General features: G+C 48.1%; 9 protein-coding genes across 9 annotated transcripts; 6 read left to right on the forward strand and 3 right to left on the reverse strand.

Moving 5' to 3' along the window:
• Positions 1 to 1272: 1272 nt before the first annotated feature.
• Positions 1273 to 1797, forward strand: BROUX77_001691 (uncharacterized protein; the record flags this gene model as incomplete). Its single annotated transcript, XM_073746148.1, has 1 exon — positions 1273 to 1797. The coding sequence occupies one exon, from the start codon at positions 1273 to 1275 to the stop codon at positions 1795 to 1797; it is 525 nt and encodes a 174-aa protein (XP_073606773.1).
• A 4039-nt stretch (positions 1798 to 5836) lies between these two features.
• BROUX77_001692 (uncharacterized protein) lies at positions 5837 to 7129 on the forward strand (the record flags this gene model as incomplete). The annotated part of the gene is made up of 1 exon (XM_073746149.1): positions 5837 to 7129. One exon carries the CDS (start codon positions 5837 to 5839, stop codon positions 7127 to 7129), a length of 1293 nt encoding a protein of 430 aa, XP_073606774.1.
• A 295-nt stretch (positions 7130 to 7424) lies between these two features.
• Positions 7425 to 8729, reverse strand: BROUX77_001693 (uncharacterized protein; the record flags this gene model as incomplete). Its single annotated transcript, XM_073746150.1, has 1 exon — positions 7425 to 8729. One exon carries the CDS (start codon positions 8727 to 8729, stop codon positions 7425 to 7427), a length of 1305 nt encoding a protein of 434 aa, XP_073606775.1.
• Positions 8730 to 10150: 1421 nt separating this feature from the next.
• Positions 10151 to 12550, forward strand: BROUX77_001694 (uncharacterized protein; the record flags this gene model as incomplete). Its single annotated transcript, XM_073746151.1, has 2 exons — positions 10151 to 10590; positions 10645 to 12550. 2 exons carry the CDS (start codon positions 10151 to 10153, stop codon positions 12548 to 12550), a joined length of 2346 nt encoding a protein of 781 aa, XP_073606776.1.
• Positions 12551 to 12677: 127 nt separating this feature from the next.
• BROUX77_001695 (uncharacterized protein) lies at positions 12678 to 14213 on the reverse strand (the record flags this gene model as incomplete). Its single annotated transcript, XM_073746152.1, has 2 exons — positions 12678 to 13836; positions 13924 to 14213. The coding sequence occupies 2 exons, from the start codon at positions 14211 to 14213 to the stop codon at positions 12678 to 12680; spliced, it is 1449 nt and encodes a 482-aa protein (XP_073606777.1).
• Positions 14214 to 15130: 917 nt separating this feature from the next.
• Positions 15131 to 15576, forward strand: BROUX77_001696 (uncharacterized protein; the record flags this gene model as incomplete). The annotated part of the gene is made up of 3 exons (XM_073746153.1): positions 15131 to 15248; positions 15340 to 15453; positions 15554 to 15576. 3 exons carry the CDS (start codon positions 15131 to 15133, stop codon positions 15574 to 15576), a joined length of 255 nt encoding a protein of 84 aa, XP_073606778.1.
• Positions 15577 to 15745: 169 nt separating this feature from the next.
• Positions 15746 to 16746, reverse strand: BROUX77_001697 (uncharacterized protein; the record flags this gene model as incomplete). The annotated part of the gene is made up of 3 exons (XM_073746154.1): positions 15746 to 16155; positions 16230 to 16326; positions 16396 to 16746. The coding sequence occupies 3 exons, from the start codon at positions 16744 to 16746 to the stop codon at positions 15746 to 15748; spliced, it is 858 nt and encodes a 285-aa protein (XP_073606779.1).
• Positions 16747 to 17325: 579 nt separating this feature from the next.
• On the forward strand, positions 17326 to 19303 carry BROUX77_001698 (uncharacterized protein; the record flags this gene model as incomplete). The annotated part of the gene is made up of 3 exons (XM_073746155.1): positions 17326 to 17491; positions 17560 to 17959; positions 18019 to 19303. The coding sequence occupies 3 exons, from the start codon at positions 17326 to 17328 to the stop codon at positions 19301 to 19303; spliced, it is 1851 nt and encodes a 616-aa protein (XP_073606780.1).
• A 427-nt stretch (positions 19304 to 19730) lies between these two features.
• On the forward strand, positions 19731 to 21683 carry BROUX77_001699 (uncharacterized protein; the record flags this gene model as incomplete). Its single annotated transcript, XM_073746158.1, has 1 exon — positions 19731 to 21683. One exon carries the CDS (start codon positions 19731 to 19733, stop codon positions 21681 to 21683), a length of 1953 nt encoding a protein of 650 aa, XP_073606781.1.
• Between the last annotated feature and the right edge of the window lie 195 nt (positions 21684 to 21878).

A 21878-nucleotide genomic window follows, 5' to 3' on the forward strand; every position in this document is an offset into this window, starting at 1 on the left:
TGGCTTTGTGGGCGACGTTAGCAGTGGAGACAGCCCATGTATGTGGCCTGTACATACCAATATGTCCTTGTAATGAACGCCGACAGCGCCTAGGCGTCTCCATGCTTCCCTTCCATTTTCAACAGCTATTATCGTTTGGTGATCCGGCGAACTCCATCCACGGGGTTTAGCCGTAAATCCCGTCAATCTCCGTTTGAAATACAGATATCTACTACGCATTTGTATCCTTGTCAGTGGTAATAAACACACTTACAAATGACCAAGGATAGACTTAAGAAGGTTTCTATTTCTCTATTCCAGCCCACTAACCGTCACGCCGGTTACATGAAGATTCATGATTGAAATATGCTTCCGAGGCCGTATCAACTCCACCAACCGAGACAACGCCTATCTTCAATGGAGTATTAATAACGACTGCCTCGTGCCATTAAAAAATCGTTCTACCATACCTTACTACCTCATTATCTTTTCAACTTCGCCTTATTGTCTTTGTCCAACAACCTCATTCCTAATCTATCATGTCTTCGTCTATTTCCCCCATCGTGGTTGCAGCTCTAGCTCTATAGCACAACACCTTGGCCCTGCCTGCTTGCACTTCGTCTAAATGCGATCTTACTATCTCTCCGAGCTCTTCAATTAGTCCAAGAGTCACTCCCGATGAGGAACCGACTGAAAAGCAGACTCAGGATGTAAGATCTGGCTCCAATGGGGCAAAGGCCCTCACTGGTATCTACCGAAGATTTGATGTTCAGATGCCTGAAAATCTCGAAGCTGCTGTTACCCGACTACAGAGACGCGAGGGGTACCATACATCAGTATCGGATACAATTGATGGCGTGTTCTCGGTCTGGGTTGAAATTGGTACTTATGACATGCCTTTTAAGTTTATATTTGATACAACGTCAGCCGGAGTTTGGGCACTTTCAGCAGATACTGATTGGGATCGTAGACTGGAGAGCTACGATCCAGAAAGCTCAATGAATTCAGTGAGAATGAGAGGATATTCCTGGAAAACTAAGGATATAGCTGGTCATCAAGCATCTGGTGACGTATACGAGGACGATGTGACGCTCGGCTCAATGGGCACTACACTCACATCGATGGAGCAAGATATCCAAGTAGTAGACACTATCTTTGGATTGATTACAAGGGTGACGTGGTTGGTGTGATGGGCATGGCATTCAGCTCCCGCAACCCAATTAGGCCCGAACCCCGGCCTAACTTCTTCGACAACGTGGTGCACAAACTTGACGAAAGGTTTTTACGGTCGACATGATACAATTCTGCATTGGAGCGCTTGATTTCGGTGTCATAGACAACAAGGGATACACCGGGGACATTGGATATGCCGATGTCCTCAATGACAAGGGCCTATGGAACTTCACCATTAGAGGTCTCACCAGCGACACTACACCTTCAAACGACGGAACTGAGTATGTGATAGCCGATACGGTTGGTTCTGTAATCATGCTGCCGGTGCAATACAACACTGCGTACTACAAGCAGATTCCTGGCTCCGAGTACAGCGACAAGCACGCTGGATATGTCTTTCCATGCGATGGTACAATTCCCGAATTCACCTTTGAGATTGGTGGCGTCCAGATCGCGGTCCCTGGAGATTACATGAAACACTCTGTACTTGAGGACGAGCCGCATCTCTGCTTTGGCGGACTACAGCCTTCAGAAGGCCTTAGCTTCAACATCGTTGGAACCATAGCTTTCAAGTCTGCCTTTGTCGTTTTTGACCCAGTCAGCCCCAAGATTGGTTGGGCAAAAAAGCCTTTGATGATTGCCTAAGCCTCCAGAATAGTTAAGTTGGTCATTGGATTGAATCTTGGATAAGATCTACTTGGTCCTGTTTGGATGCAGATATCATGCCAAATGACGGGCTTTTCGGCAAGGTCTAGGCTCTTGTGTGTCCTAACTATTCACCAGACACAAGAGATTATGGTCTTTGTTCTGATAGTCTGTATGAGGTTAAAGTTGTGGGAAGTTTGAACCAGTTGGATAGTTTTTACTTTAGATTTTTCATGAATAGAACTCACAATAAATTGAGTTTTTGTTGAACACATGCTTGATATCGACTGTCCAGTGCATTCTATAGTTCTATAACTGCTGTCCGCGATGATGGGTTGATAGTTACACATGCATTAATTTCCCCGTTCTTGCAACTATTAGTCGTACTATTACCGGCCTCTCGACCGGGATTTTCAGTGTGTGGGTGGTTCAATTTTAGACATTTACTTTCAAGGCCAGAATCTCTGCAAAGAACTGTGCCAGAAGGGAAATAGGAGACATGTTTCTTTTTTTTTCTTTTCCTAAAAGAAATATCAATCAGTAACAACCGGTCAACAAGGTGCGGAATACACAAAGAGAGAAATCACCAAGAATAGATGACTATCACTCAGCTTGAGATGAAATAGAAAACTATCAAGCGTACATTAATATTATAAATACTATCGAAATATGATACGTGGAAATGAATCGGAGGCTACAGCATCACCGGACACGCCTTGAAGAATAATCAAGTGCCTCTCTCAAAGCAATAACTAATATAGATATGTCGTAGACACACTCAGCTAAAGACCTCGGCTCCGAAGTTTCTTCTTTGCCCAGTCAATTCTGGGCTGTGTGGGGTCAAAGACTACGAACGCGGATTTGAAAGTAATGCTACCGATGATATTGAAGTCAAGCTCATCCGAAGACTGTAGTCCACCAAAGCAAACTCCCGGATTGTCATGAAGAGCCAAGAACTGAAGATATTGGCTAGGAACGATAAGTTGGACACCACTAACTTCAAAGGTGAAGTCGGGAAGTCTACTCCTACATGGATAAACAAAGCCGCCATACGTATAACTATTCCACGCGCCGGGAATCTGGACATAGTGTGCGAGTATGTATGGCATAGAGAGCATTGTAAAGGAATTAGCCATATTGGCAACTAAATACTCAACTCTGCCTTCATGGGTTTCATTGGAAAGACCCCCCATCATGAAGTTCTAGTAGCTTATAACATTAAGAACTTGACGGTACCCAATGTCTCCGACGTGTTTATCAGTGTTGATGTGGCCAAATTCAATAGCCCCCACAACAAAATGTCTCATATCGACAGTGAAAACAGGCTCATCAAGCATCTGTACCACGCCGCGAAAAAGGTTTTGCTGGGACTCAGGATAAATCGGGCTAAAGGAGCTGAATGCCATGCCCATAATAGCAGAGATATCTCTGGCCATTCCCAAGCTCGACGGGGAGTTTATTATCTGAATGGGTCGCTGTTCACCGTTCGAAAAATCTTCCATTGGGGGAAAATGCGTCAAGCGGACGAAAAACTAGAACTTCCAACGATAATGTCATGTTTACTTATTGCGAGACTATCACATAAGCTACCGGCCGTGACATTCTAAATCTCTTTACTTCCAGTCCCAATTACGCCTAGCTATTTAGCCAGCTGTTTGTCAATATCCCGAGTTCCGTTGTTTACCAAGCACAACCCGCGGTCCAAACTTCTCTTCTTTAGCCCTATCCTTGGTCATTCTCTTGGAAGACTAGGGCCTCGGCAGTCTGTACTTGGTAGCATGCTTTTGAAGTTGTTTTTTTACTTCTTCACTTGTGCATCTGATAGTCTTGCATGTTTATGGTTGGGCAAATTTGTGGGACCACTAGTTACTGGTAGCCGTGTGTAACAGTTTCGTTAGCTATCAACTCTACAACAATAAGTGCAGTCAAAATTCACATTTCAAGTTCCCGCCAAAGACTCCCAGAATGAGTCTATAGCCGGACATAAACAATGGAGCAAATTTGCATGTACTAGCATATGTCTCGCTTTGTAGCGAAGACCAGTGATCTATGTCTGTCGATTTCGGATGCCGTCTCCTTCCGATGGCCTCGTGTCACTTTATATAATTGCGGCGAAGATACAAGGGGCCACTAAACGAGCCCGGCATTCAAGTACAAGTTGTCGTCTCTTTTGCTGCGAGGCGCTTGGGGTTATTCAACCACTGAGGTTGTCAGGATGAGTCATCATCCACAATTTCAGTTTGCAACAATCATCAGGGCATGATCCCAGCCCTGATTCTCTCCCACAATGATTCTAGATTCTCTCAATCTCATCAGAGGTATAAAAGCGATGCTACCTCTGATCTTCTTTGATTCATGATTATGTTTTATGTTTTGGCGAGTTTTGATATTTCACTTAATCAAGTTAATATATTCTTTCATTTATCATCTTCACATCTTTCATCTACAAACAGTGGGCAAATATGGGGACATCTGTGCAATAATGAGTTTGGATGTACCTGGTTTTATTGTCATTCTCCAAGAGTGTCTTGAAGTGATGTCATTTGTACCTTTCTTATAGGCCCTTCAAATTCTATCTTCCTTGGAACTAGGACCTACATAAAACATCTGCTTTTTTCTTCCGACGAGATAGTTGTGTATTTCAAAAAATGCCAATCGACTGGTTAACTAATTAGATTGAGTGCTGACTAATGTAACTAGCAAAAGTGCTAGCATGTATCTACCGACATTCCATGTGAGCAATGCAAAGGTGAGCTGCACTGTGATTTCTTTTTATTTTTCTCCAACTAACTACAACATTTCAAAGAAACGGTATCGGACCAATGCTAGGAAAATATTCTTCACAGCTAACCAACAGCTCACTCACTTGGTCACTAATGGATCTGCGGTGGTGATATTTATAGCCTTAAGAAAATTTCAGTCTCGGAAGCTTATGAAAATTTCATTTGGCATTGGAAGAAGTTGAGCAACTTGACCTGACTTGACTGTATTTAATGCCTATCAAAATCACTCGGATCAAACGGCGCCGGATTGGTTACCGGACAGAAATTTAATATCCTCCGCTCGACACACCCATAGGAAGAAGTTGGGTAATAAAAGATTGGGCTGTGTATAATCAATAGACCTTGTTATTTGAAATCCCTGGAAAGTTTCATAACAAAAATACAAGGGGCAGTGTATTATCTGCATGGGTAACGAAAGGAAGTGACAAAAATAGCATCTCTTTCAGTGACATACTCACGATGTCCCGTTTCCGCTCCATAATGCACCAAGATTATGGGAACGCGCAAAACCCAGCAAGCATTCAGGGTAGTTGAATAAACAATGACATTAACACAACAAACCATCCGTAGTACATTTCTTCACGGAATGGCCACTCCGGGTGAGATCACAAAAACCAAATTTAAGAACCACGTCGCCCCTTGATGTGAATGATCGGATGTCAAGGACTTATTCAAAAAAAAACATTGACAGCAACTGACAGAGAGAGTGGCATGCTATATTCATGAATTAGAGTTGAAAAGATGGGACAAAATAACGTTGCACTATACAACTGTCACAGGCCTGCTGCGCTGATGTTTATTCTCCTTTCTCCCGTTTCGGCTCCCGACCAACTACCCGATTGGCGGATTCAATAACTATGCCGATGGCCAACTATGCTTCCGATTTTCAGCTAGTTAGTTAACAGCTTTGCACTTGTCAGAGTGTTACGAAGTTCCTGACTCCGTTAATGACCAAACACCAAGTCACGGACCACATATGACACTGGTCCTATGGACATCAAGGCATAAATGTAGATACCTAAACATGTCACTGAAAGGTGTTTGCCCGATTCCGTTTGGTAAAATGGAAGCTCTCTTGTGTGTGTTTTGAAAATATTTATAGGACTGGCCATTGAACGTAAATCGATAAAGACCGGGCCTTCCAGTCTATCAGTCTCTCGCAAGCTGTTGTATTCGGCTGCCATCAACCCAGCTACTGGTTCCAGGCATGAGATTGCTCTTTTTTTCTTTACCGTCCGATTCCCCGTCAACTCAATATGCCGCTATCTGTTTCTTCCGTCGTTACTGCAACCTTTGCTTTCTCTCAGGTAGCCCTGGGCTTACCTTCTTCTAGTTCCCCTAGATTTGTCCCTGGCTCTAATACCGGATCCCCGATAGATATACCACCAAAAGCCGAGTATTCCTGGTCTGTTGAGCAGGTACAAAACACCGAATTCGGGCTTGATGGCCCAACGGCCCTTGCCAATATTTATACAAAGTTCAGTGTTCCGATCCCAGACGAAATGGAACTAAGCACCACTCGGCATAAGAAGCGCGGCACATTTTATTCTACTTTATGGGACACGCTCGACAATGTCTTCTTGATCCCAGTCAGCATTGGCGTTCCTAGAAAGAGCTTCAACCTCATTTTCGACACAGCCCGGTCTGGCGTGTGGGTGTTTTCCAAAAAGGTAGCAGACCCCCAGCTGCAAAAGGCATATATTCCAGATGCTTCCACATCTTCTAAACAGATGAAAGAATACTCGTGGAAAATGGATGACCAGAATGGCCAGACATCATCAGGTGATGTGTACAATGACATTTTCTCCTTTGATACTAGCGTACGCTCTATGCCATCCCCTCACCAGGCAATTCAGGTAGTAGATGTGGCTGCTGGCTTCCCAAATTTAAAATACGTGTCTGGTGTCTTGGGGATGGCATTTACCTCCCGAAACCCGATTCAGCCCCAGCCCCAGCCCAGTGTTTTTGACAATATCAAAGAAAAGCTCGACCAACAGGTCTTCACTGTTGACATGAAGCATTTCGCTGCTGGAAAGGTTGAGTTTGGCCGCATTGATGATGATGCATATCTTGGACGTATTAGATATTCCAGTGTGCTCAACAAAGATGGCCTTTGGAACTTCACGATTGGTGGGCTTGTCGGTGATACTATCCTTGGCACAGCAGGTATTGATTATGCCATCGCTGATACGGCTAGTGCTCTATTGATGTTGCCTATCGAAGACAATATTGAATACTATCACAAGGTTGATGGTTCTCGGTTGAGCGAGAAGCATGGTGGATTCGTTTTCCCCTGTTCTAGCAAAATGCCCAACTTCGACTTCAAAGTTGGGGGCGCTAGGTTGACTATTCCCGGGACGTACATGAAGCTATCTATGTTCCACGACGAGCCAGAGCTTTGCTTTGGCGGTCTGCAACCTTCGAATAAGCTTGGCTTCAACTTGATCGGAAGTATTGTGTTCAAGGCTGCTTTTGTCATCTTTGATCCAGTTAATGCGAAAATCGGCTGGGCAAGGAAGAAACTAAGCGGCAAGGGAGTTGACTGGTGAGAGTCCTTGAGAGTTTAGGTACATTCAGTTAACACTATAGAAAACCTTGAATAACTACTTCTATAACAAACGTTATGATAACTACTCAACAGCGCCATAGACTGCCAATCACTCTGCCGGAACGATTGATGATTGGCAAGCTGTCAGTTTTAGGAGGATTTAAGGTTTCCTTTGCATACTTGTGTAGCATTAAACTGCTAGTTAGGATGTTCGCAAAATAGCACGACGACTTGGGGGTTATATAACTCCATGGCAATATTAAGAGTCAGGTTTCTGGAGTCCTGCCAGGCCGCCGTCACTTTAAGCCTTCAGCGCTCAAGTCTTTCATTGCCCATCCAATCTGGCCGTTGATTGGATCAAACACGACAAATGAAGATTCGAAAGCGATGTTGCCAAATACATTGATGCCAAGCCCGTCTGAAGACTGCAGTCCTCCAAAGCAAATATTCGACTCGTCAGGTAGCTCGGGGAGTTTTAGATACGCACCAGGGATGGCCAAATAAACCCCGTCAACCTGAAAAGTGAAATTGGGCATTTGGCTATCACAGGGAACGATAAAGCCGCCGTTCTTGTGACTATACTGAGCACCATTTACCTGATAATAGTATGCAAAAACATACCGCCAAGGTAGCAGTATCAGTGAGCTAGCGGTATCAGCAACGACAAACTCAGAGCTATCCCCGGTGAGCGTAGAAAAATCGCTTATAAGACCCTCTATGGTGAAGTTCCAGTAGCCTTTTTCGTTGACCACGTCAGCGTACCCGATAGGTCCAGTATATAAAGTAGAGTTTATGTAGCCGAAATCAATACTTCCAGTAGAAAGATGCCTCATGTCGAGTGTAAAGAGCTTTCTGTTTAGCCCCTCCATCATGTTGGCTAACAGGCTCGGCTGAGGATTGGGCTTAATAGGGCTGTACGAGGTGAAAGAGAGTCCCAGCACACCAGAAACACCTTCCATCCTCGAAAAGCCAGAGGCGGAATTCGCGACCTGGATAGCCTGACTTCTGCATATGACTGTACGTCGGTTGGTAGAAAAGGATAGAAAGTCGAGGTAGACATCACCAGATGCCTTCTTGCCTTTCCGATTCTCAACCTCCCATGAGTATCCCTCGAGCTTTTCAGCGGAAAGAGATGTCTCAGGAAGATACGGCCGTTGCCATAGAGGGTTTGCGCTTTTTTCTGAAAATACCCACACGCCGGCTGAGGCTGTATCGAAAATGAGCTCGAACTTGTTCTTTGGCAATCCAATATCAACTGATACTAGAAATATCCTGTTGCTTGTGTCTAAAAAGGTCGCATCTAGTAAGCCACGCTTTCGGTGGCGGGCCGCAGCGGCTTCGGTATCCTCTGGAACTGGGACCCCGTACTTGATGTAGATGCTAGCAAAAGCCACTGGGCCGTCTAGGGCATTCCCTGCGATGCGGGTTTGCTTGATCGACCAAGTATCCTCAAGGCTTTCCTCAAAGCTTGGCAAGACATGAATTGAGGAGTCCAAATCAGGCGATGAGGTAAAGCCATGTGGGCTAGACGGAGGTAAAGCCTGAGCAACTTTGGAAAAGGCAAAGATTGCAAATACAGTTGGAAATAGAAAGATAGGCATACTTTAATGGGGACCAAAAGGCTCGTAGAGAAGTAGCAGAGTAGATTGTATATTGGGGATAGACTGTTGAGCTGATTTTTATAGAGGAGTCAGTCAACCTGTTGACGGCTTGGGGTAGTTGATATTAACACTTGAGTCGTCATGAGCCCCAGCCATTTTCAAGAGCCCAGCACAAAGGAACATGCGTCTGTCAGACAGGCGAAGTAGTGGGCGAAACAACTTCATATAACTAGTTGCACTTATACACGCGCTACTTACATGCTCAGATCCACAGGGCAGCAGGATGGGCTTATTGGTGCCTGGAGATCATCAGCTCATCAAGCAAGAGAGAAAAACAGAGGTTCCATGAGAAAAAGGCGTTTAGCCGCAAGCACTATCTCCGCTTCAACACTGATCAATCTTGTTGTATTAGTGTGTTTGGTGGAGTGCTAAGGGATCGCCCCAGGAACCGGCACCCGGGCACAAGCCATTATCTTTTTCTTGGCCCACGCATAGCTTCGGCCAGTCCAGCGATTTGGCTGTGTAGAGTGGGAAGGCCATTCTCTGGCCTATTGATCAACCATATTCTAAGCCTAGCCACCCCTAAAAGAAGACGAGACCAATGTGCAGGATGCAAGTTTATCCCGTTCTCTCTTGTGTTAACATGAAGATGGATACCTCCAATGTACGTCCATGTTTTAAAAGTCCAGAACCCTCTCTCCCACATACCATCTGCTAGTTTTGATTTGATTGTCTTTATTTTACTTGTTTACTCGCACTAATCTCGATCTCAAAGGCCAATTAACGGCCCCTGCTCTTTCAACATGATCCAACATACAGGTCTTTTTTTTTTTTTTACATTTTCAGTGAATTAGGTCCAATGATGTCACGTGATTTCCGAATCAACAGCAAGCAAAAAGAATGTTGACAAGAACGAGATTCGAACTCGCGCGGATTGCTCCACTGCGAAGGTCTCTGGGGAAGAGCCTGAACACAGCGCCTTAGACCGCTCGGCCATCTTGCCTACGATGTTGTTTGAAAAGTGATGTGCTATGATGTAATTTGAGCCCCTGTGAAACCCTAGTCAACCCTAGTCTCGACCGGGAAGACTGGGGTGACGCGGGAGAGAGGACCCTAGCCATCGGCTCTGTGCCTGCCAGGCAACCAGAGCCTTTTGGGTCTGAGGAATATTCCAAGGGAATGATCTGCAGCTGCAGGCAGCTGTCCCGGATCTGACTTCCTAAAGAAGCGACAGGTCAAAGACACAATCACAACAAACATCTGCACTTGATCTTGTGTGAACAGAACCTCATTTTGTGTTGATCTTTGATTATTTGTGACAAATTTGCTGCTTTTCCGTTACTCCCTTGTGAACTACCAACTTGCTCAATCTCTACTGACTTGCGAGTATTTATCCATGCGGCACTGTGGATCTTTGCTAAATGGAAAACACACAAGACCCCTGCGTGTCAAAGGCGGACTACTTTCACAACCTCGATACTTTGAGAAGACCTGCGCCCTTAGGATGCTTCCTTGATGAAGAGAGCGATGAACAGAGTGATCCCGAAGTCTCTGTGCGTCGTAAAAGCCGGGGCTTCTTCACACAGCCAGAAGCCCAACGGGACTTCTTGCTCGAGCCGGACCGGCACACCAACCGTCTGTCGGAAGATATTTCAAAAGTCGGCAAAGTATTAGAAACTCCGAAGACCGTTCTGGAAGACAAGAATATATCGGGGACGCCATGCTGTTGGTCTACATCAGAGACGGAAATGCAGGTATCAGTACAGAAGGCAGTGCTATCAAAGTCAAAATCGGACACTAGTTCCATCCGGCCATTTCACGACAATAAACAATCAGAGGTGTCAATACATGTTTCTAGGGGGTTGAGTTTGAAACAGGAATTTAAAAAAGATTCCTGAGCATTCGAAATAAAAAGAAAAAAGACAAAACAAATGCAGTTACGGACCACCGTCCCCCAGAAGCAACAATGCCGTGGCGTTGACAACAAAGAAGATCCAGCTCTAGGAGGAGATCGCTTCTTTGCGAATCTCGCTATATACTTTATTCCAAATGATGATATAGCTCCTACTCGCCGGGCACGCATCACCAAGGCAAAGCAATACGGTGCCCGATGGGTGCGCAAAGTTCACGAAGCAACACACATTGTGGTGGATAAATCGTTGGAGTGGAGTGACATTCAGAGGTTCCTCGAAGGCATAAAACCGACGGCGGTCCTGGTTAATGATACCTACACGACAGATTGTGTGAGGTTCCGTCACTTGCTAAATCCAGAACAAGTGCAGTACCACGTCGCGGGATATCAGGCTAACGTCACGACTGGGAACACTGGCTCTAATAATCCAACCGAAAATCTACTTACAAGACAATCTCCTACAAAGAAACCTCCATCCTACAGAGACATACCATTACTCCAGGTTCAACCCCAGTTGCATGACTTCGCGATAATACCAAACTCTATCCCACCACTACTCGAAGCCACTGCGACTAATGACCCTTCAAGGAAAGATGCCCAAATATCTTCTGACCTTGAAGTGACCCAGAAATGCACACTTCTTCCCTCAGACCATGATGCTCCGGAAGATGATAGGCATTCAATTAGGGCTCCTGGTGAAAATTTCAATGCCATGGCCACATATGATGCTACTGAATCTGAGGGCTCTGCAGCCGACTCGAACACTTCCCAAAACAGCAAAAGCCAATGGATCAGCACTCGCCCCAAGAAGATGACCTTTGAGCAGCGTTTTGTCTGCCACCAAGGCGGCCTTCAAGGAGCAAAGACTTCAGGTCCAAATGGTCGTACCATCAAAATACTCCAGCAAATGTGTGACTTTTACTCAGAAACCAACGATCACTGGCGCATCACTGCATACCGCAAAGCCATCCGAGTGCTTGAACGCTGTGAAAAGCCGATCCGCACTGCCTCTGATGCGCAGGCGCTACCCAATATCGGCAAGCGCCTGGCCAACAAGATTGAGGAGATTGTCACCACAGACAAGCTGCAGCGACTTGAAAACGCACAGTATGAACCGCTCAGGGACGTCTTTTGTCTTTTCAAAAGTGTCTACGGCTCTGGTACAGTCCAGGCTCGGCGTTGGATGGCTCAGGGTCTTCGCACTCTAGACGACCTGGTACAACGTGGTCATCTTACACGTAATCAACGCTTGGGCGTTGAGCACCACAGTGGCTTGAATACACGCATCCCACGCCTCGAGATGACAGCACTGGTTGAACATGTACAGAAAGCGTTTCGTGACATTGATCCAAAGGCCGAGGTACTTGTTTGTGGTAGCTATCGTCGTGGTGCACCGTCGTCGCATGACGTTGATCTTTTACTCACTAAGCCCGGGTCCGCAACCCACGAGGAGATTGCCCCACTAATGCGCAAATTGATTGATAAGTTGGAAAAGGAGGGCTTTCTCGTAGCTGCGCTCGCCGCCAGCTCAAAGGAGTCAAGTAGCAAGTGGCATGGCTGCTGTGTCCTACCAGAAAATGCAGCCAAGACTGTCTATCCGGACCGACAGTTGGACGGGGCCGAATACAAACCCACTTGGCGCCGCATTGACTTCCTGCTAGTCCCAGACTCGGAGATTGGAGCTGCGGTGCTATACTTTACGGGGAACGACATTTTCAATCGCAGCATGCGCCTATTGGCCAGCAAGAAAAGCATGAGACTGAATCAACATGGCCTGTGGAAAAATGTTATTCGGGGGCCTGGCAGAGAGAGGATCACTCAGGGTGAGCTTGTTGAGGCACATGACGAACGAAGGATCTTTGATATATTAAAGGTGCCGTGGCGTGAGCCACACGAGCGCTGGTGTTAAGATTTTACAATGGCGTCGGGTAGAATAGCAGGCTGGGCTAACAATAGAGGCTGTACACGGGATAAGCTAGATTGAAATCTTCCAACTACTCAACCACATTGAGTTCCTCTACAATATGCAGGGTTCCTTATGCCGGGACATAGTGAACTTCCATTGTATCTCGGTCCTCGACCTCGGTCTCCTCCAACGTCGACCCCTCAGCGAGCGGAAGCCCGTCAAACCGAATCTCCACGCGCATGCCAGCCGGGACGGTATTCTTGCGAATAAACGCCTGCACCAATGTAGATATCTCAGTTTCTGGCGTCGCGCTCAGCTTCGCCGTCTGTCCATCCTTGGACTGCAGAGTCAACCGGATCTTGGCTTGTGGCTCATTCTCTTCATCTACAGGTTGACTAGCGCCCCTGCCGCCATCAGCACTACCACCACCAAGGCCGTTATCATCATCATCGTCGATACCCATCAACGCCATGCGCGCTTTGCGCTCCCGGTCCTGGTTTAGTAAAGCGTGGGTCCAGATTTCGAAAACGACTCTCTGCTTGTTGGTGGAGAAGCCGCTGTTGCTTTGGGAGTCGCTGCGCGAATACATACGCCGCGAGCTGTCCGATACGTCGCCTAAAGCTGAGCCAATATTGAGACTCTGAAGTGTAGTAGTACTGTACGTCTCATTGCCGCGCCATGTCAGTACCAGATCGTCCTTGTCTGCGATGGGTGTGCCGTGGAGTGCCTGCTGGTCAATCCACGATTGCTGTAATTCCTCCAGTGGCTTGTCCACAGGAAGATGAAACCCGGGAATATCAGTCGTGCCGGGAATGTGCGAGATAATTACTGTAGTCAGTGCCTTGACCTTTTTTGGCCGAAGTGGCGTGAACGTGGTTAGACCAGGCGTGTCATTGTCGAGATTCTGTGATGTTTCTGCTTGCGCGAGCTCTTCGCGGCGGAGACGGGCCCTTCGTGCTTCCTCTATGTACTTTTGTAGCTCGGGATCGGAGACTTCTGGAGTGGGCTCGTGGGGCAGTATACCAATGTCTTTGGTCACTGGTGGAGGAGAATCTGGCACCGTAGCGACCTGGATGCTCTCATCGTTATTTGTAGACGGTTTGGGTTCGCTGTCAATATCGGAGTCCGGGTCTAGAATCTCGACAATGTTTGACAGTGGCGGGGGTGAGAGTAGATTTTTGTCGTGTTGACTGAGGTGTGGGCTATTGTAGTTCGAGCTTTGCGTGGCGGGTTGTGAGGAGGGGGATATGCCAGAACTGGCACCATGGGAGGAGATGGGAGAGTGAAGTCTGCGCACACGTCAAAGACGGGTTGTTAGTCAGGGGTTCTTTATCATGTGTAGCGCCAAATAAAAGGCTTAAACTTGCCTGCGCAACTCAGAGTCCGTGCTTTGCCGCTTATTTGGCATCTCCTCTGCGCCCGCGTCATCATCACCGACCTCGTCGTGCGCGCGCTTTTCTGCGGCTTCGCGCTCGCGTCTATGCTTTTCTTTCGACACCTCAGCTCGTTTGGCCCGCGCTTCGGCTTCAGCCACAACCTTGGGCATTATCTCTGCCGATCGCTTGAACAAGCTCAGCGAGTCTTCGCCGCCAGGCTCGGCGGCTTTGCGCACAGTGCGCCGCTTGAAAGGGAGCTTGTTCTTGGGCGGAGGAGCACCAGGGTCCATGATGGTGATTCTAGGGGAGTGAGTACAACGGCGGATGTATGCAGGAGCAATAAGAATGAAAAGAAACAAAGTCTGAAAGACAATATTTGAGATTCCAGAACACACACGAAAGGGACTCTCCGATGGGTGCCAGAGAGGGTTCGGCCTTGGATCAACGACAGAAATCAAATTCAAAGTAGCAAAACTGCAGTCGCAAACACATGATATGGAGTAAGCCCAAAGTACTACCTAAAGCACGGGATTTGTCCTTTTGTCGTACGCTTTCGAACAGGTTGCCAGTCTTTTGTTGGTGTTGAAATTTAAAGAGAGGGGAGATGCAGCATGGTATTAATGCAGCTGCTGAGTATCATCGATTTGTCTGCGTGTCGCTTTGCTTTGCCCGATTCTGCTCACTCGAGAAGTGAGACTTGGCAACGCGCTCGTGATAGTTTTGTTAGTGGAGAACGGTTTACGCCTGGTCACGTGCTGATAAGTGTTCCCGCACGGTACCAAGACAGTGTGGGGCGTCATGAGGTTACACATTTTTTTACGAAGGATGCAGTTGGTGAGCACAGAGTGAAGCTCACTGGGTATACAGCTGCAAAGTGAGATGAAATGAATTCGCACGCGATTCAAATAGAATTAACAAACGAAGAGAGTTTGATTTCAGACCCCATCTAAGAGATTGCCGATTTTCTCAGGTGAGACAGGCCCCACTGCTACTCTCTATTTCTATTGTCCAGACGTGTGGCGGAAGCAACTGTGGCGTTTTTGACCCGACGTGGCGTCCAGCAAAGTGGGTCTCTATTCCATGTGCTGTTCCAACTCCACGGAAATCCAGTCTCGCGGTCGACCTCAACCCACCCGGCTCTCCTGACTTTTGTATTCTCCCAAGATAAGTTGGCATTTTCCCGCTCACGGTTCTATCTGCGATAACGATGGAGAACACTTCTGCTGCTGCTGCTCGTGCCGATGGCAAGGATCCCTCAGGCTTTTTGAGTGACATCATCGGCAACATGGTCACTGTGAAGCTGAACTCTGGCGTTGTCTACAAGGGTGAGTCTCAGCTGCAACTGATGTCTTGTCTATGAGACGACATGGCTTGTCTGTCATTTACAGCTCGTTTGGCTTGCGCTAATTCGTATAGGCGAACTGCAATCTGTGGATGGATACATGAACATTGCTCTAGAGAAGACGGAGGAGTTTGTGAATGGCGTGAAACGCCGGGCCTATGGCGATGCCTTTGTAAGAGGAAACAATGGTAAGTTTGCATTCTGTTGCCCTTTTTATATCCAGTATACCACGATGAAGGTCGCGGCACTTCTTAAACACGTGGTGGAGACATCTAACACCCCTCTTAGTCATGTACATCTCAGTAGACTAAACAGTCGCAGAGATGCATCGTTCAACCATAAACACCTTGTTTACAAAGCCTTCTGCTCTCTTACTTTCTTTGCTAATCTAGTAATGCGACATGACCTTCGAAAAGCAAATAGTAATACCACTTATTCGTCCCTCCAAGTTCCAATATCGTATGTCCTTGGTATTTGCCCTTACAGCTTCTGTGACCATACGTAAAACGTTTTGCCATGAACCTCCACAGTTCCATCTTCCGCTTTGTCCGCCGTCTCTAGGGCCACCCAATATTTTTTCATCCACTCCTCACGCTCTGCACCTTTTAGTGGAACCATTTGACTCAGTGTGCCGATACGGTCCAGCAGTTCCTGTGGTGTAAGCTTTGACGACCAGATTGCACTCTCAGCCTCGCTGTATGGTGTGTGGAATAGTTGCGTTCCGACGTTGCCATCATTGGAGCCCAAGGACGTGTTTTCAGCAGGTGAAAAGCCGTTGCGCCAATTGAGCTGTCGGAATCGATCCTGGCCGTCAGAGGGTAGCGAGAACATGAGCTTGTTGAGCTCTTCTTCCCAGGGGGTAACAGCGGGCCATTCAGCAGGCTTGTTATCTATGCATCAAACTGTTAGCAAGATCAAGCCTCATACCCTTTATTCACCATGAGAATATGTAAGTACAACATACAATCCTCTACATTCCAGATGATTCCTAGGAAACCGCCAGGCTTAAGGACCCGTGCAAACTCGCGCATGGCTTCCTTTTTGGCAAACCAGTGGTAAGACTTTAGACGTGTTAGCAATCTCTGTCCTACAAACAAGCCTCATTGGGACGCCAGTGCCACTTGACTTACCTGGGCCGCAATTACGACGTCCGCCCAGCCATCAGGAACTGGAATCTCATTTGCAGTGCCAGCCAAAGTAGAAACATTGGCAAGCTGCTTGAGCTCAAGCTGCTTGCGCATTCCATCGACCGGCTCTACTGCAATAATCTCGAAGCCCTCGGGCCGACGCACCAAGCTCTCAGTGAACTTGCCAGTGCCGGCGGCGATTTCAAGGATCTTGGCCCCTTTCTTTCCGGTAAGGTTGAGTCCATCTAAAAGTCCGCTAGTCGCCTCTTCAACATATGTGGGCCGAAAAGTGTCGTAGTATTTGCCATTGGTAAAGCCGACAACGGCACTGGAGTGAATCTTGGCTTCGGTCATGGTAAACGATGAATGGGGTGAAGACAGTAGATGGTGCAAGTTGTAGGTGTAGATGGGTGTTTCGAGTGTAGTTATACATGAGTCAACCCCGGTTAAACTCTCGGAAGAAGATCGAGGAGACACAAAGTCACTGATCACGGTTAAAGTCTAGGAAAACATGTCTCAATCCATCGACTTTTAGCTCATAGCAATTCAAGCTGTCGTCATCTATCAGTATGTATATCCATACGTCACCATTAGGGTTATCCATCGTGAATGCACACCTATTGCGTTACATTTCTACATTGCATCCGCAGTTTTAACCCTAAAACCAGCCCCACTCCAATGGCCCGCGATTCAGGAGCTCAAGCTGGGGATAATGTGGGAGTCGGCGATATTCCAACGACCATTGGAGGTTTCAACGGGTCGTGGTTGGCCCGCCGTCATCCCTGCAACAATCAAATACAACTCTAGCGTAGAGACTATTCTATTCTGAAGGCGTTTCCTGACACATCTACAGGCGTTTACGCAGCGGCTAAATTCTGTGCCCATTGGAACCCAATCCATCTAGACGAACCATCCACGTCAGCGTTCATCCCAATGACGTTCTATATCGGCCAACGGCTATGCTACGACGGCGTCCTCTGTACCGTTCGGTATATCGGCACCGTTGTCGGCACAACAGGCGAATGGATCGGCGTTGAGTGGGATGATCCGACCCGCGGCAAACATTCGGGCCAGCACAAGGACAAGCGCTACTTTACATGTGAGACTCTCCTCTTCTACAACCAACCAAAGAAATTGAAGCGCAATCTAATAGATCGCCCACTACAGGCCTCTCAAGCTCACATACGGCGGGGTCGTTTGTGCGACCTTCTCGGCCGACTAAGCCTGCCCAGAGCTTCATTAGTGCGCTGCTGGACAAGTATACGTCTGAAGTTGACCGGGAAACACAGACGATCCGCGCTGCAAAGCAGATTAGGATCGGCTCCAAAATGGCCGAGGAGGTCGGCTTTGACAAGATCCGGCGACAGCTAGCCAAGGTCGAAGAATTGAAGATTGTCATTGTGGACAGCTATCGTGTAGCTTTTGCCGTCGGGGATGGCGAAAAGAGCGTCAAGACGACGGTCCCTTCGATCCAAGAACTCGACCTGGGCCGGAACATGATTGAGACTATAGATGTGGTTGTGGATATCTGTAAGGACTTGACTCACTTGAAGAGTTTACGCATAGGGTGATACTCCCAGCTTTCCGTGGCACTGTTTTCCTGAAGTAGGCTCTAACACCTCACAGTGGAAATCGGTTTAGGAATGTCCTGACTGATCCCAGTCTTCATGATACTGGATCAGCTTTCACACATGTCAAAGAGCTTGCGCTAAACGAGAATTTGATGACATGGGAAGAGATCACATATATTACGGCTCACTTCCCTGAGCTCATCAGCCTCAATTGCGGTACTAACCAGCTTTCCGTTCTCCCCCAACTACCGCTCGGCTTTCTCCCAAAGACTTTGACGACACTGCAGCTGGAGCTGAACCAGTTTACAGCGCTGTCAGATATCTCGGTGCTATCGGAGTTGAATGTTCTCCGAAACTTGCACCTCAAAGGCAACTACATTTCGACCGTGACGGCACCTGGTCACGCGGTGCCGGTGTTCTCTAAAAGCCTCTACTACCTTGACGTATCATACAACGACATCTCGTCCTGGCAGTTTGTAGACAAACTTCTCGACAGTCTTCCAGGACTAATGTCTCTACGAATTGCGCACAATCCCGTCTATGATGCAGAAACGGCCGGAGGCGACTCCGGGAACGCACAGCACAACAGAGTTGTCTCAGAAGAGTCCCACATGATCACGATTGGAAGACTGCCACAAATCAAGACATTGAACTTTGTTAGCATTACGCCAGAAGACCGCGCCAATGCCGAAATGTTTTACCTCTCGCGAGTCTCTCGCGAACTTGCTGCCGTAGAAGAGGGCGAGCAGGAAAAGGCTGTTCTGCAACTTCATCCCAGATACAGTAGCTTGTGTGAGACGTACGGCGCACCCGACATCATTAGACAAAATGACGTCAACCCTGATTTCCTGGAAGGACGTCTGATTAAAGCTACGTTTTATCTTGCCCAACGCAACGAAAATGGCCAAAGCCTACAGACAATTGCAAACGAGAGAGTGCGGTACATCCCCAAGTCCTTTGATATCTATACTGTCAAAGGCCTTGTGGGCCGACTATTTGGCCTTGCCCCATCACGGTTGAAGATGGTGTGGGAAACCGGCGAGTGGGACCCTGTTGCGGCATTAGATGAGACTGATGATACAGCGGCTCTAGACGGAGATTACAGCAGCGACGAAGAAGAAGCAGAGGCGGAACGCGAGCGGGCAGACGCTTTGCAGACTGGTGGACTCCAGGAGGATGTGAAAAGGGGAGTAAAAGAGGAGGAAGAGAGGGAGAAAGACGGAGAGGCAAGCAAGATGCGGCGCTGGGTGAAGCGACAGGTTGAGCTGCACGATAGCACGCGGCAGCTCGGCTTCTGTGTTGACGGGACAGAAGTAAAAATACGCGTTGAGATGAAGTAGACGGCACATGAGACAGGATGAAGTCCCAGAGTATTGTTTTATTATAAAGCCCTGTCACATCCAGCAGCTCGTAGCATTTCAACTAAGTCAGGATGGAACTTGAAGCAGCAGTCACTTTGAAGAGCAAACATTTTCCAAATGGTCGCTAAGGTGCAGAATGTGTTTGTTTGTGGATGCCAGCATTGGATACAAGCTCTGAATATAAAAAGTACTTGGTAGAGTCTCAACAAGCTGGCCATTGCAGTCATAGTCTGTTGTTTCCTTGACCTTTTGTAATCTCGCATTTCTTTCTCCTCTAACTACGTCACCCGTCAGTGACTCGAGATAGATACTTTTCTGAGCCTTAGTCTCTATCACTTCTACCATTGTTCCATCTCTGTTATCCACTATCTGCTCCCCGTCTCTCTCTACCACATTATCGCCAGCTATGGGGTCTGCGGCCCAGACACGCCGGTTCTGTATCCAGCGACCCTCCCCTGACGAAATTGGCCCTTCGTACTTTGTGCCTTTGGTTCCGCTAGACATTCTGCCGCCTTACATCTCAGTTCCGGGCTTCCCACGCTGCGTCCCCGTGAACGAAGTTGGAACAGGCATCGACCAGTGGTCCAGCGTGGGTCTAGTTCCGCCGGAAGCCACCACCTCGACACCGTCTTTTGCAACTTCGGTATCAGGCATCTGCAGCAGTAGCGATAGCGGCGGGAATAGCCATGGCCCATGTGCTAATCAAAAGCAGGACTGCTTGAGCTGCGCGACTGCTAGCAAGAAGGCGTGGCACGAGCAACGAAAAGCGAAACAGGAGCCCGTCGACGAAGACATGAGTCATATGTCTTTGGCTTCCTGCCGCCTAGGCAGCTTGTTGGGCGGCTCTAAAGATTTGAATGACCCTGATACCTCGCAAGTTGACTTTCCCTTCTCGCATGAAAGACACGCGGAGTCGGACGTGGAGCCTCTTGTTCTTAGCCTTAGATGCATGGATTTCGGTAGCAATATTGGGGATAACAATGGCAAAGCGATTGACTTGAGTCTCCAAATTACACCCGACGATGACGATGACGATGATGATGAAGACACCGGCAACTACACCGATGACGATGTTCTGACCCTGTCAGATTTACATCGCCAAGGCCACTACCGTAGAGGCTTCAACCAGAACCCATGGCCGCCAGCCACACAACATCCAGCCCTCGAGCCCACCATTATTGGTCTTCATTTGTCTAGCTCGAGTTCTATTGCTGGCGGCAGTGATGTGTCTGCCAGCATCGAAGGATATTCCGCAGCAGAAGGCGGCGTGTCTCTCTTTGCGGCCAAGTCTCATCAGTCTCTCGCCTTGGAGACATCCTCGTGTATTTCCCCAGGTCTTGACGTCGCCGAAGCTAACGCAGCGGCTCCAAGATGCACCGGAATAAATAGTTCCGTAGACATGATTAAGCCTGAAGCGCCCTTTGAGCAGGTTCTGAACCCAGAGCCGAAGATGTTGGAGAGTCTATCTGGCAGCCCAGGAACACTTCCGCAGATAACACCACAAGCTGCCTCGACCAAGGCTCCAAAGTTGGCTATATCATCAACACAAACTGCAGATTTGACTCAGCTGCCATCCAAAGCTGTCTTCCCTGGTGATCCCGTCGCGCTTCTTTCCCCGCTTCAACCATCTGTCCGTTCGGGACACCAAGCATATGATACTGACCAGAATCCCCGGAGAGGCGGGCGCAACCGAAAAGGACCCTCGGAGCCAGGTGTCCAGACCAAAGCCTCCACAGGTGTACAGCCGCCTACCAAGAAGAAGAAGAAGGCAGGATACTGTCGGGGCTGGTGTCGCACGGGCGATTGCAGCTATGGGAATGCATGCATATACGAGCACAGTATGCCTACGTCTTCCACGGATTTGCGAGCCTTGGGTTTTACCGAGGTGCCAGACTGGTACTCTGTGATGAGTAATCTACCCAGAACCGGCAGCCAAGGGCAGGGTGGCTACATGGCCGATGGCCGGCAACGGCCGCAGTCCAACACGACTAAACGTGGAGGGCCAGGTCAGCACCCCGGGAAGCCTCTGCACCACCACCGTGGCTCGTCCTGCCACGACTACGGAAGTGGCGAGGGAAAGCGTAATCGGCCCACTCAGAAGCAGAAGCACAAGCAAAAGAAAGCCGCGGTGAATGCTCCCCAGCCTCGCGATGAGCTTGTCGACGACCTGGAAAGATTCATGAAGAAGGCCGACGCCGAAAACCTGAAGCAGGAACAGCCAGTGGTTGTTGAGAAGGATGGTGCTACGCTAGTGCAATCCCCGGTGGTCCTTGCAGTACAGACACAAGGGAAGCCAATACCAGAGAGTGACTTAGGTCAAGAGGGGACTGGAAGCGTAGAGATGCTGATTGAAATGTGACGTAAACCCGGGAAAAGCTCCCGGAGGATTGTCAAGGTAGTTGTTAGCTAGGAAGGGCATGACATCTAGTTTGGCACCATTTTGCTTTGTTAGGGGGGCAAGTCTACAGCAAGAATTGCACATTGGATAGGCCGTGATCCCAATGCACACCGCGCACTTGTATCCGTGTTATTGGTTCCTGGTTGTTATGTTAAG

This window comes from Berkeleyomyces rouxiae (genome assembly GCF_048999995.1).
Source record: "Berkeleyomyces rouxiae strain 22BRR77 chromosome Unknown BrBRR77_ptg000002l, whole genome shotgun sequence".
NCBI classification, from domain to species: domain Eukaryota; kingdom Fungi; phylum Ascomycota; class Sordariomycetes; order Microascales; family Ceratocystidaceae; genus Berkeleyomyces; species Berkeleyomyces rouxiae.